Source organism: Phaenicophaeus curvirostris, chromosome 17 (assembly GCF_032191515.1).
Source record: "Phaenicophaeus curvirostris isolate KB17595 chromosome 17, BPBGC_Pcur_1.0, whole genome shotgun sequence".
Classification (NCBI taxonomy): Eukaryota; Metazoa; Chordata; class Aves; order Cuculiformes; family Cuculidae; genus Phaenicophaeus; species Phaenicophaeus curvirostris.
Window position 1 is genome coordinate 6,161,338 of NC_091408.1, and position 13,835 is coordinate 6,175,172.

The 13,835-nt window shown below is 44.3% G+C and overlaps 2 protein-coding genes across 2 annotated transcripts in view; one reads left to right on the forward strand and one right to left on the reverse strand.

Moving 5' to 3' along the window:
• The window catches only part of RNFT2 (ring finger protein, transmembrane 2), a 28,087-nt gene extending 22,439 nt beyond the window's left edge, over window positions 1-5,648 (reverse strand). The window contains exons 1-3 of the mRNA XM_069870835.1: window positions 5,562-5,648; window positions 3,999-4,474; window positions 709-1,187 (exon numbers count right to left, since the gene is read on the reverse strand). Of these exons, the coding sequence (XP_069726936.1) occupies window positions 709-1,187; window positions 3,999-4,081 (562 nt within the window). The 5' untranslated portion in view covers window positions 4,082-4,474; window positions 5,562-5,648. The remainder of the gene's footprint in view (window positions 1-708; window positions 1,188-3,998; window positions 4,475-5,561) is intronic.
• A 909-nt stretch (window positions 5,649-6,557) lies between these two features.
• SPRING1 (SREBF pathway regulator in golgi 1) lies at window positions 6,558-12,795 on the forward strand. The gene is made up of 5 exons (XM_069870881.1): window positions 6,558-6,673; window positions 8,106-8,262; window positions 8,661-8,812; window positions 9,329-9,442; window positions 10,471-12,795. The coding sequence occupies exons 1-5, from the start codon at window positions 6,563-6,565 to the stop codon at window positions 10,552-10,554; spliced, it is 618 nt and encodes a 205-aa protein (XP_069726982.1). The 5' UTR covers window positions 6,558-6,562; the 3' UTR covers window positions 10,555-12,795.
• The last annotated feature ends 1,040 nt before the right edge of the window (window positions 12,796-13,835 follow it).

Sequence of the window (13,835 nt, forward strand, 5' to 3'; positions counted from 1 at the left end):
AAACCCTAGAGCACACCAGGCACAAAGAGCAAGATGTTGCAGACACGAATCAATAGCTGTTCTGGGGGATACTGGCAGAGCGCTAGGTGGCTCCCAGCATGAATGAGGATCCTCAGACTTGTCACACATACAGCTTCAAAGAGGAGTATTACAGGACCAGATTTTACATGACCACTGAGGGGATGAAATACTCAGGTACCATTAAAAAACCTGGACAGATATATTCTTTAGGGAACTCTGAAGATCTCAACTGTAAGATGTAACTGCTGATGCTGTTTGTCTTGATTTGACAACTTATCAGCCTTCCATCTGTATGGTGTCTTCTCCCTCTGAACCCTTCAGTGCTACAAGAAGTTGATCACTAATTTAAGGTCTCTCCATCTCTCCTAGAGAGAACTCTGAGTCAGAAGCCTTGGTAACATCCTCAGCCCCTGCAGCAATGTCAAGAAGACATAAGGAAAAGGTACAGGACTGATCTCCCACAGGTCAGGGCAGGGAACAGAGGGCACTGATACAGATGAAAACAACTTAGATTGAAAGTAGGGTGAATTTATCAAATGCATTATCCCATGCATTTGGTTATGTCCCCTCCATGCTAGACTACCTCTAGACACTGTCACCTGGATAAATACATCAGGCACCACAGCACGATAAAGCTTCCTAACCACCCTCTAATACACTTACAACCCAGAAAGGACAAAGACTTACCAAGCTTATGCTGGAAACAAACTTTAGCCAGGAGGATCAATATGAAGGGAAGTCCCTTCTGCAGCCAACCGATCACAGCTTTTAACTCCGAAAGAGCTGGGGCTGGAGTCCCAGCCTGTTCATCGCTGCCTTCCTCAGCGTGCCCATGGCGATCTCCTCCTGCCATGTGCAGTAGAGATGAACCTCGGTGATGGCCATGGTGGAAATGATGGGACGACTGCCGGTGGTGAAATGGGGCTCCTTCTGTACGACCAGTCCCTTCCTCCCTTGGGGCTGGCATCTGAATGAACACTTCCCCACCTCCTGCTGAAGAGCCCAGAACCAAACCTGCCTGGAACGGCGCAGCTGTGATGGTGCCTGACGGGATACCTGCCAGGCCTGAGAATAGCTGCTGTGGTGAGGTAGCTTCAGCCTTCAGACTTTCAAAAACTCCACTTTCATCCACACTGGTTTCAGAACTGACTGTTTGGCTCCGGTTTCTGCAGTGGACGGAGATCAGAGAAAAGTGATTAATCAAAAATGAGTGCCTCAGAACTTCACAGTCTTTAAGCCCAGCCCTGACTGTAGTCATTCAAGGGTTCCTCACACACTATCAGAATACGTTGGTCTTCAAATGACAGATGTTTTTCCCTCTATTTGCTGTTGGAAAGTCACAGCTGCTGAACTAGCTGCAGTAACCAGACTCCTAAGATAAGATCAGAGCACTTCTAAAGAACTGATCAAAACACATCAGTTTCTTCATCTAAGGAACTGAGTTCTCAAACACCCCCTTCACTTTCAGAGGAACCAAAGAAATAATTCAGCTGATACCAAATTCATCATCTTCTAGAATGATTTTTAATATTTAAAGAGAAACATACTAACCTGCACGTAACTTTAGACAGCACAGCCAAGGCAGGTCACATTACATACAAACAAATTAATCAAGATAACGTAAAGAAATGACCTGCCCTCAAAATCTTCCATCTTTATTTAGGGATGATTGTTACTTGCCTACAGATGCATAATGCAAATGAAAGACAGAGCCAACTGGATAAAAGAAGAATTGAGAGCTGCTTGTGTGTCCCTGACACAACAAATACTGTACATGAAGGATGTGCTCACAGATCAAGAGAAATTGTTTTATTTTTATATTTTCTGGCAAACTGGGCATGGATGTACCTGAATTACTGGGAAGAACACAATCTGGCACTGATTCTTTCCTGAGCTTGTTGGATTACAGCCAGGTTCCAAAAAGAAAGTCTTAAATATCTTTATCCTAATACGAAAAGAAAAAGACAACAGGCCTAATACCAAAAGAAAATGGGCTTTCTTCACCCAAACTCTATGCTGTGGCACTGAAATGATTACATGGGAAGTTCAGGTGACAGGGAACAACAGAGGTAACAAACAGAGCAATCACCAGGCAGTAAATGCCTGACAGACAGCAAATACTCTGTAACTTGCAAAAGGAGAGTAAAGAATAAATACAGCCAGCAAGAGGCAAAGCCCACGAATAAGGCAAGTTGCAGAGCTTCAGTCTTGATTTTAATCCCTGGAGATCTCCAACTTCAGAAGCAGCTGAGACAGCACGTGCAGGGACATACAGGGCCCTTAACCCTCTCTCTCCCATGGGTTCAAAAGCCTTCCCAAGCGTCTTACAAGGCACAGAGCACTGCCTTTCACATCACTCTAGGGACAGCTTCAAACCTCCCTGGGCACACCTCCCCACTAAGTAAACTGCTAATAAGGCTTTTTATAGCTACGCCTTGATCCCAATGTCTCTCCACAGGCTCCAGCAAGGAATCAAGTCAACAAGACATTGCGCACCTTTTTTTTGGTGCAAAATACTCATAAACTACATCTTGAATTTTACACCTAACATTACAATTCAGGGATATACACACAAGACAGGGACATAATATGACAGTATTTACATCTGAGAACACAAAAACCCAACTGGGTGGAACTCACTGTTACAGATAAAGATAAAAGCATTGTTTGGAACAATAGTACCGGGACACACGACTATGCTTTCAGCAGGAAGGAATTAATCAGGGACATATTTAAAAACAAATAAACAAGAATGGAATTCTGAGTCTGTTGAAGTTAACACAAGTGAAGACCAGTGGTAACAGCATTTCATGCTACAGTTAGGAAACCTTCAGCCTACATTACTGACAACATGTATTTACCCTGTTAAAACCAGAAGCATTTATAAAAACCAGTTAGCATTACTCCGCTTATCTTTTGCATTCCAAAATAAATACGTATCCTGAATATACTTTAACCATTCAAACAGATCTGGAATGCCTTACAAGTTTGTACAGACTCAAAGCTCTACATTGCAGATGAGAGGGCCCATACAACATCTTACAGACCCCTCAAGCCCCAGGCTTGCCTGTTGATAAAAATCCCACAGAATGCATTGAGGCTCGGGACTGACACAGAGGAAAACAGCTTGGATCATGCAGAAAAAGCTGAAGATGGCTCTCTTTTCCCCCTGAAATTAAAGAATGGCACCATGCTAGAAGTGGTCAGACATCAAGCTTCACCCTGCTTACAAAACCACTACAAAATATTTAGTGACCTCTTGTGATCACAATCTTTCACTTACTCAGAGAAATGAGATTTGTTAGTTCCATCTTTGTCTTACAGTAATTAGATTAGTTTCTTCTTTAGAAAAAAAAAGTCAAGCCCTAACCCTGGGAAAGCACAAGGGAATATTTAGTGCCAGAACAACAACAGCGGCAAGCCTCCCTTGCTGCTGCTGTAATTACAGAAATGAATCAGAGGTATTCTACTTCTAAATATTCATGTACACAAAGCCAGATACAGACTCTGGGATGCTGTAAAGGATCATCCACAATCTTTATAAAATATTAAGTTCTAGTAGGTGGGAATTTCAGTCTAGCAGAATTTTTAAACACCTCAATACTAGCAAAAATAGCCTCTGTTCATACAGCTCGATCTGTTCAGATTGACAGCATTCAGGATCCCCACATGACAGCACCAAGAATCGCTCTTCCAGAGTTCCAAAACATCCTGCCTATGCAAAGCCAACTGTCTCCACGTGTGCCATTCTGGATCACCAAACCTGAAACACTATAGTTGGTAGCAGTCAGCAACTGACTTGAAGGCGAATAGTCGATCTGTCTCTAAACTCTCTAAACAGGAGCAGAAAGCCTGGCCACAGGACACGCACAGGAAGCATATGCCCTTCTCAGTTTTGAGCTTTCGTCTTCCAAAACATACCATACACTTAAATCAGAACATGAGGAAAATGGAAGAAAAAAAGGAGAAAAATCTACCTTTCAGGAGGAACGTTGTCAGTGTTGCTGCTATGCCGTCTCTGCATTTTCCTCAAAACCTTAAAACACAACACGCTCAACATTAACGTTGTAGGCCAGTGATTCCCAGCGTGACTGCTAACAACAACCCGCAGAGTCCAAGGACTGTGACACCCTCTCAGCTCGCAACATGGCTGGCATGAACCATTTGCTTCTCTGAAAGAGCAGCTCGAGCTTGCATTTGTTTCTTGGCACACTTGTGAACAAACAACTTTCAAAGACGTACACTGGTTTCTGTGCAGGGCAGGAACTATTCAGATCCCTGTGCAGTGTGTGGCAGTCACGAGGAGCGTACACCTCTGAGATGACATCTTCTGATGAAGGACTTGAGGACAACTAATGGGGTAGCTCTTGATGTGACAGGAGAATTGACAAATGCTTTCTGGAAATGAAATCCCTTCTTCCTCTTCTGAAGAAACTTGCTTTGGAAAGCAAAACTGAGAGGAAAAAAAGAAAACGCATACAATTTTTTTTATGCAAAAATACCATCAGGTCATGACACCATTCTTTTAAATAAGAAACCCATCCCTTTTAAACCACACGAATGCCATTAGCAAACTCTGCACAATAGTCATAAATAACACCCACATATGCAAAAGATCATGTGTTCCTGCTCCACTCAGGAATTGCCAATATAAATAAAGTACCGAACAACAAATGAAAAGTCACTGAAATTGTATTAACTTTGGGAACCCCTTCTAGAACAAGGAGACAAGTTCTTTATTTAGTTATTATCTGCTTTCAAGTGCTGAATTTTAAGGGAACAGCCTGAAACACATTAGACCTTTTAAAAATAAAGATAATTGAAAAGCAAAGAAGCACACAGAATCATCATCACAAAGGCACAGCACACAGCACCTGGCAAACAGTCTTACACTGCTTAATGTTATATTAGTTATATAAAACCTGAGGAATGAGTGATTTTTGCAAGTGGTTTGTCCAGGTTCCCACAGGGATTTAATAGAAAATTTAGAGTGATTTCCTTTAAATATTGAAGCCTGATCTTACTCAGCCCTAGACTACAGTAGCTACTGAATAAAATGTAAAAGGCTCTAACTACTTCTGAATATGAAAAGTTACACCATTATTTATAACATTTCAAATAGAATGAATGTCTGTAAATAAACATGTAACCCTGCATCTGTATTCTGTAAAGGCACAATGGCTCTGAGAACATTGCCTCACTGTCCATAAGCAGAGGTATGGAAACTGAGAAGGAGCCAATCTGGAATATTTCTTTTCCCCCCTCCATACTTTGACCTTTACAGTCATATTCTCTCCTTTCAGATGATCCATTAACCCATGCAAAATTGCATTAAATTGAAATTTTATCCCTTAATAAAGCCCAAATTGTGCAGTCCACAGCGGACAAGCAGAGAGTTATGTTTACGTGTACCTGCAGTAAAGGTACACGTAGTTCGCTCAGCCCCATGTTACAAAACAGTGAAAGAAGAAAGGGTATTTCAGTTAAATCACACAGGTAACTACTGAATTTATGAAAGGATGAGAAAAAAGAAAGCTCACATTTACAAAAAAGAGAAAGACTCTCGTGGGCAGAATTGTGACTCAAACCCAGCGTTGTCATTGCTGACAGAGAACACAGGTTTTAATATGCGGTACCACCTCTGGACAGCCCCTTGACAGGTTAGAATCACAGAACAACCAGGTTGGAAGAGACCCACCAGATCATCGAGTCCAACCATTCCTATCAAACACTAAACCGTGCCCCTCAGCACCTCATCCACCCGTCCCTTAAACCCCTCCAGGGAAGGTGACTCAACCACCTCCCTGGGCAGCCTCTGCCAGTGCCCAATGACCCTTTCTGTGAAGAATTTTTTCCTAATGTCCAGCCTAAACCTCCCCTGGCGGAGCTTGAGGCCATTCCCTCTCGTCCTGTCCCCTGTCCCCTGGGAGAAGAGCCCAGCTCCCTCCTCTCCACAACCTCCTTTCAGGTAGTTGTAGAGAGCAATGAGGTCTCCCCTCAGCCTCCTCTTCTCCAGGATAAACAACCCCAGCTCTCTCAGCTGTTCCTCATAAGGCCTGTTCTCCAGCCCCCTCACCAGCTTTGTTGCTCTTCTCTGGACTCGCTCCAGAGCCTCAACATCCTTCTTGTGGTGAGGGGCCCAGAACTGAACACAGTAGGAGTGGGATTTGACGATTTGCCCCTACCCGCATCTCCATCCCCCTTCCTAGCCGCACTTCCATGCCCCGCATCCCGCTCCTAACCCCCCCATTTCCGCTCCTCTCCCCCCGCACTCCCCCCCTCCCCTTTACACCTTCTCCCCCCTCACACCCCGCTCCTCACATCCCTCTCCCCCCTCACACCCCGCTCCCACCCGCCCCTCGCATCCCTCTCCCCCCTCACGCCCCGCTCCTACCCGCCCCTCGCATCCCTCTCCCCCTCACACCCCGCTCCTACCCGCCCCTCTCCCCCTCACGCCCCGCTCCTACCCGCACCTCCCGCCCCTCGGCGCCGCTTCCGCCGCCCGCCCCGCCCCAGGAAGCGCGGGCCCGTCGGCGCGGCCATGGTGCCGTGCGGGGCCGTGCTGTGGCGGCGGCTGCTCAGGAAGCGCTGGGTTCTCGGCGTCGTCTTCGGGTTGTCCCTCGTCTACTTCCTCAGCAGCACCCTCGGGCGGGTCAGTGCCTCCGCCGGGCTCCCCCGGGCAGGGCGCCGGAGCTGGGGGCTGCCGGGGCTGCCTTTGACAGCGAGAACGCTTGGAACTGCCTCGAAGGGGCTCGGTCTTTCTGCTCTAATACTTGTTGTGGACCGTAGTTCCCCTACTGAAGGACTCAGAAAGGAGAAACACCCGTGCCCGCGGTCGTTTAGAATCGTGGTTGGACTCGATGATCCAATGGGTCTTTTCCAACCTGGTGATTCTATGATTCTATGGGATAGTTTGGGTTGGAAAGGACCTTAAAGATCATCCATTTCCAACCCCCCTGCACACCTCCCCCTGGAACATCGATGTATTTAATACTCTGTGCGCCTTATGTGGTTGTAGCAGCGAGTCCGGCTGCGTTAGCAGAGCTGGTGGGGAGCTCGCACACCCCTGTCTTACTGGATCGTGTCGCTTTCCAGCCATCGGCAGCGAAAAGAAAGGGACTGCCAGGTCTCAGGCTCCACCAGGGGAGGTTCAGGCTGGACATCAGGAGAAAATATTTCACAGAAACGGTCATTGGGCACTGGCAGAGGCTGCCCAGGGAGGGGGTTGAGTCCCCTTCCCTGGAGGTGTTTAAGGGACGGGTGGACGAGGTGTTGAGGGACGTGGTTGAGTGATTGATGGGAATGGTTGGACTTGATCTAGTGAGTCCTTTTCAACCTAGTGATTCTATGACTCTATGATGCTAGGTCCCACGTTGCCTACTCCATCCACATTCCAGTTTGCAACTACCAGGCATTTTTAAACGTGTGTGAAAACTATGTGTATAAAAAGCAATGGGATCAGCAGGGCGATGGGGGGGATTGTCCCCTCTGCTCCGCTCTCGTGAGACCCCACCTGGAGTCCTGCATCCAGCTCTGGAGTCCTCAGCCCAGGAAGGACATGGAGCTGTTGGAGCGAGTCCAGAGGAGGCCACAAAAATGCCGAAAAGGCCTGGAATACTTCCCCTATGAGCAGAGGCTGAGAGAGTTGGGGTGTTCAGGCTGGGGAAGACTCTGAGGACACCTTATTACGGCCTTTCAATACTTAAAGGTGGCTGATAGGAAAGATGGGGAAATACTTTTTAGCAGGGCCTGTATCAGTAGGACAAGGGGTAATCATTTTAAACTAAAACAGAAGTTTAAATTAGATATTAGGAAGAAGAGGGGGGTTGTGTGTGTGGGGAGGCCCTGGCCAAAGTTGCCAAGAGAAGTCATGGCTACCCAGTCCCTGGAGGTGTTCAAGGCCAGGTTGGATGGGGCTTGGAGCAACCTGATCCAGTGGGAGGTGTCCCTGCCTGTCGCAGGGGGTTGGAATTGGATGGTCTTTAAGGTCCCTTCCAACCCAAACCATTCTATGATTCTGTAATGATTCTACGATCGTAATGATAAGAACAAACGTTTGGGCACATTGCTGTCTTTCTTTGCAGGAAGAACAGACAGTGAGAGATCGGAATCTCCTCCAAGTGCAAGAACATGAGCAGCCAATCCTGTGGAAGGTGAAGTTCAGTTCGGGTAACAGCAGTCAGCTGAGTAACCAGTGCAGGAACTCTGTGCAGGGGAAGCTCCTCATTACAGATGAACTGGGTATATTTGATACTAAGAACTTATTCTGTGTATCGTAGTGTTGGATGATGCTTTGCGTGTGTTGTGGATGACGCTTCTTAGGAACAACTGCCCCTCAGCTCTTGGCACTTTGGCCTCAGACCAGGTTAATGGTGCTGTGGCTGCTGAAGCTGCTGATGTGATTCTGTACGTGGCAGGCTGGGCTCCAGCTGGGATTGACTCAGTACCTAACTCAGTTCTACGTCCAAGTGTTAATTTAAAGAATTTCTAGTTAGGACTTAAGTCAGATGGAGGTGGATCATCATCTAGTAAATGATAAATAAACCTGTGCTTAAGTCACGTGAGTCTTACTTTAGATTTGTATAGAACATGAAAAGGGGTACATCTTACCAGTTGTTCTTACTGTTTTTGTTTTCCAGGCTACATCTGTGAGAGAAAGGACCTGCTGGTCAATGGCTGTTGTAATGTCAATGTGCCCAGTACGAAGCTGTACAGCTGCGAGAGCTGCCTTCCCAATGGCTGCTGCAGCATCTACGAGTACTGTGTTTCCTGCTGCCTGCAGCCCAGTAAGGTGTGTTGACTCTCCTGCTTTTCGGATGTTCTCAGCTGCTCAGGTCCCTCTGTGGCTAAAAGTGGTTGTTTGTGAGGAGCTTTTTCCTTAGAGGGGACGGTTCCTTTTCTTGGAAGGATGAGGGAAGCCTGCAAGGACTGTATGGCAAGCAATAAAGCTCTAAAAAATTCATTCTTCCCACCTTTCAGAGGAAATACCATGAGCCTTGCAAAGTGTTTCCGGTTCCAGGGAATTGCTTTTGCTGAAGGGAAGTGATTGCAGAAAAGCTATTCCAGTCAGCATCAGTTTTGCAATTAGCACTTCCCTATGTTCTGTTAGCTTCTCTAGATTATCCTCCTGCTGCTGGGGGTTTTGTGATGTATTTCCCTATCAGTCCTTGCTAGAAATTCTACGTCGAGATGCTTACTGTTCCTCTGCTCCTTGAGCTCTGTAGGTTAAGGTGGGCTTTGATTTCTCTTTATTGAAGTATGATGTTTGTGGTTTTTGTTTTGTCTTCTTTTTGGCTAACCACTTTAGCAACATCTTCTGGAACGTTTCTTGAACCGGGCTGCTATAGCTTTCCAAAACCTCTTCATGGCAGTGGAAGATCGCTTTGAGCTGTGTCTGGCAAAGTGTAGGACTTCATCACAGGTAAGACACAGGTACATGTCCAGGGCTCAAAAATGGAAAAAAAACCTGAAAACTGCCCTTTGAAAATGGGGCTTGGTTGTATGAGTGGTTAGTCTGTTGTGCTTGCATGCACACAGGTGTTTTCATAGACACAGAAGCTATCGCTGAGAGTTCTCTGAAGGCAATCCTCTGATTTGCAAGGTGAAATAGTAACATCAGTAGTAAGTGAAGGGTAAAGTGCATATTTGGGGCAAGGTGAGTTGTACATTCTCTTTAGAAAAGTGGAACTTAACTAGAAACATACTGGCCAAGCTTAGTGGCCAGTGAAGATCTCGGGTGAGTTCTGGGGGAGATCTTGTAAGGATGAGAACAGTGAGAGTTGTTCCAGCAGCTTCAGAATGCTGTTTACTTTAGGGTTCATGTTTAGAGATGCTGTATGCAGGCGATCATGTGTATAGTAACTGAAAGGATATTGTCACTCTTTTGCTTTTTAAGATTAGATGTGAACTGCTCTTACCCATGTGGTTTTACTGGAAGTTTTGATCTAAGCAAGCATTGACTATCTCGCAAAGTGCTGTTGGAGATGTCCTGCAGATTGAGTATTTAATATAGCAAAACAAAGAACGTAATTCCAAATGTCTTTAAAAATTTTGGGGTTTTTTTTCACCCATGTTGTCTGAACTCTAGTTTTATCAAGAAAAATGCATGCATCTCAAGTAGCAACTTAATTATGCCTGTCTTGCTTAGGATGCTTGACGATGCTGCCTAAGCATATATAACTTTTTTTGAATATTGAATCTGTTCCCAGCTACCTGGGTAGTCTGAAAAGGAGGTTCTGGGTATGGTTCAACATTAAAGTGCTGTAACAAAGCAATTGTCTTTTACGCATTGGGAGTGCAGGGTTGTTTGGCTCTGGATCATACACTAATGTATAGAAGAATTTGTGAAATATTTTGCATACGTGTGAGTGCTCTGAGGTTTGGCCCTTGGTGAAGAGATGTATTGTTTCAATATGTGTGTGTTGTTAAAGCTTCTCCTCTTTCTGACAGAGCGTGCAGCATGAAAACACCTATAGAGACCCAATTGCAAAATACTGCTATGGCGAATATCCCCCAGAGCTTCTGCCTGTTTGAAAGCTGCATGTTCTAAACAGCAAAGGGAAGGAACTGGAGACAAGAATTCAAAAGAGCAAGACAAGAGCTGTTTCTTTAGAAGAGCCTCAGCATAAAAGACTTGTGTGGTGTTTCTGGGAGCAAACCCAGAGGTGTGAAGTGTAAGCGAGAGACTTAAGTTCTCTGGGACTGTATCTCGCGTTCTTCAGTTTGTTACACATATGCTTTCAAGTACTAGTGTACTAGTGCTTTCTTGGAATACTTCCTTTAAATTTCAGGAATCATGGAGTTGATCTAGGCTATAAAACATCATAGAGAAAATACCTAATGAAGCTTTGCAGCTGTACATGGAGGTTCAATTGTGTTTCTGCAGTCCAGAGGCTTTCTAGAGTGCTGGTAATTGGGGGATTTTAGCTTTTAGAGTGTAAAGCATGTCTGTTGTGCTTTTCTCTCTGGAACACTTCTCGACATGCATGGTGTATCCTACGTATGTAATTATGAATTATTTATTCATTTTATATGGATTGCTAGCTGAAAATATTGATGCTTCACATAGCTTGTTGTTGATGCTTTTCAGTCCCTGTTTTATTATGTCAAATAGAAAGAATATTTTAGATCCTACTAAAATTGATTGGGTTTCTTTTCCTCTTTAGTCTAAAGGAATTGTATTGGGATCGATTGCTACAGTGTTTATGTTCTTCATGGTGTGTTTAAAGCATTCGGAACTCCAATGGAGTTGTTACTCTGTCCAAGTCCTGTTGTGCAAGAGAAGAGCAGGGATCTGCCAAGAATGGGATGTTTGTAAACACTTCCATTTTTACTCTGCAACAGTTTCCTCAAAGAGGAGTCTTAGTCGTATGAAGAGCTCCCTGCTAGTCCATTTTCTGGCAGGGAACACTGAAGGTTTGTCTGCTTGAACTTGTTCAGGCCTTGGTAGTTCAAATGGACTTCACTCCTGGTTGTGCAGGAGGCCAAAGGTTGAGGTTGTTCTAGGATTTCAGTTTAATGATGTCCTTGTGCATGAAGTAATTAGAGTGTCAGAACATGGCACAAGCTCTCCTCTGAGGACAGCTGTGTTGCATGAGCTCAGTTATACTGCCATGATGTTTTTTGATTTTCTGTTTGATACACTTTCTACTCTAGAACTTTGGTCTGATCAGAATGGTGCTAGAACAGAGTTGGTTCTCCCACAATTTCTCTTAGCTCTATAAAGTTGCTATTTAAACTGCCTCCTTCTTAAGGCCACTCAACACAGAAAAGATGAGTAGAGAAGCTGTAAAATGCTGAATAAATTTGTTCTCCCACTGCAAGTCACTGAGTGAATCCAAGTGCTAGAAAAATTGGGCTGTTTTTTTGTATGCAGAACCTTGTTTCTTTTGTTTTTACCTCATCCATCTCCTCCATGACTTTGAGTTTATGTGTGCTTGTTTAAACTGGCACTTCCTATTCCCTTTCAGAAATAAAGCAATCTACAGAGGCTTAAAAAAACCCAAAAGTGCAGTGGTAGATTATTCTCGTGTAAAAGATCTGTAGAATGCTGTTGCAATTACATGTGATGTAAACAAGAAGTAGTTTTGCCAGCCATCTGATAAAATCCACTTGCATTGTTTTCATTCTTCTTTCCCAGAAGTCATCAAGTGAAATAATGGTTCCGTCAGCAGATTCTCTTGAAAATCTTGTTTTTCCAAAAGCTTAAAAGCTTTAGCGATAGCAGTTTACCCAGCTGAAAATTTCTCCCCTTTGCTGCCATCCTATGGCAACTTGCTGCAGCAGAAAGGATATGGTGTGAAGATTCAGTGTGAAATGCTGTCTCTAGAGGGTAGCAGAGGTTACTTCTCAGTGTTAAATTCTTCACCCGTGTTCAGTTCTTCCTGACTTTTCCTCAGGGAAGGCCATCACATTGGTCTATTATATCATTCCTGCTGAGATGTCTTCGAGCACTTCATGTTTTTGCACCACGACTGATGAGGTCAAGAGACTGATGCTCCTGATTTCTCATCCAATGTGGTATTATTTCCCTAGCAGCTCTTACCACCACTTGAAATGGTAATTGTAAGAAATCATCTAACTGAATTTGGACAACATTAGTGGGAATTCCTGTTCCCTTTCTCTCCTAGAAAAAAACAGGATGTGATCTGAAGTGCATTGTGACCATTGTCCACTCAATGGGACAGAAACTGCATCCTCCCTCCCTAGTTGTTGAGCTGTTCAATGAGTGTTCTATATGTTAAATCATTAAAAATGTATCTATGTTCCAAAATACTGCTTGTTCTTGTGTCTTTCCTTGAACTACTTACCTTGAAGGCAACTGTACCAAAATGTAAGTTTGAAGAATGCAGTGAAGAGGGACAGTAATTTGAATATGTGTAATAAAGGCAAGCAAGTAGAGGCAAAAAGGAAATCTGTTTCATTTCAGCCTAAGAAAAGAGTGTGCTTCTCTTGGTGGTTCCCAGAAAGGTCTGGCCCTTTGCACAAGTGGATTGAGCAGGGAAAGGAAAGCAATAATTGCTTCAGGTTGTGAAGATACGGTGAGAAATGTTGAATCTGTGCTTTCTGGTAATATGTCTGTGTGGTTTAAGTGATTGCAAAATACCTGGTGATACTGTGGTTGTCAGTGTCTGACATATTTCTGTTTGTCAGCTAAGAGACTCAGGTTGTTGACTTGTGTTTGGCAACAGATTTGATAGCAGTGCTTGATGGAGCAACTAGCTCTGCTTATCTGCACTCAGGTCAGTGCTGGGGATAATTGAATGTGTTGTGTACTCCTTGTTTTCTGTGGCTTGCCAGAATATTAATGCTAGTAAGAAACGATAGCAGCTGATATCTAATGGGGAACAGGTACAGTATTTGGCTGCACCAACTTGGAAACAGTAATTTATGGCAGAAGGGCAAGGCAGTAACTGCCATCTTCAATGAATTTAAACTTAAGCCTTTGGCCTTGAAAGAACCTGCTGTACTGCTCTACTGGGATGAACTGGAGAAGTGGATAAAAACTGTTATTGTGATGGGCTGGAGTTCTGAAAAGGCAAAAAGCTGCCGGCTGGAGGCTAACACTAAACAGTTGATGAGTTGGGATCATGGTTTCTGTATTCTCACGATCTCATTCATTGCTGTGGCAATTCTTTACTCTCCTGTTTATGTTCAGTTTGCATGGCAAACTTTTAAACAAACTGGTAGGACTCAATTTTGCAATATAAAGCACTAAGTACAGCAAATCCGGAACATGAGTCTTCATTCCGATGTGCTTTTAAAAAGCAAATGCCTTTTTTACTTCCCTTGTCATTTAGCTGGACGGGCTTGAG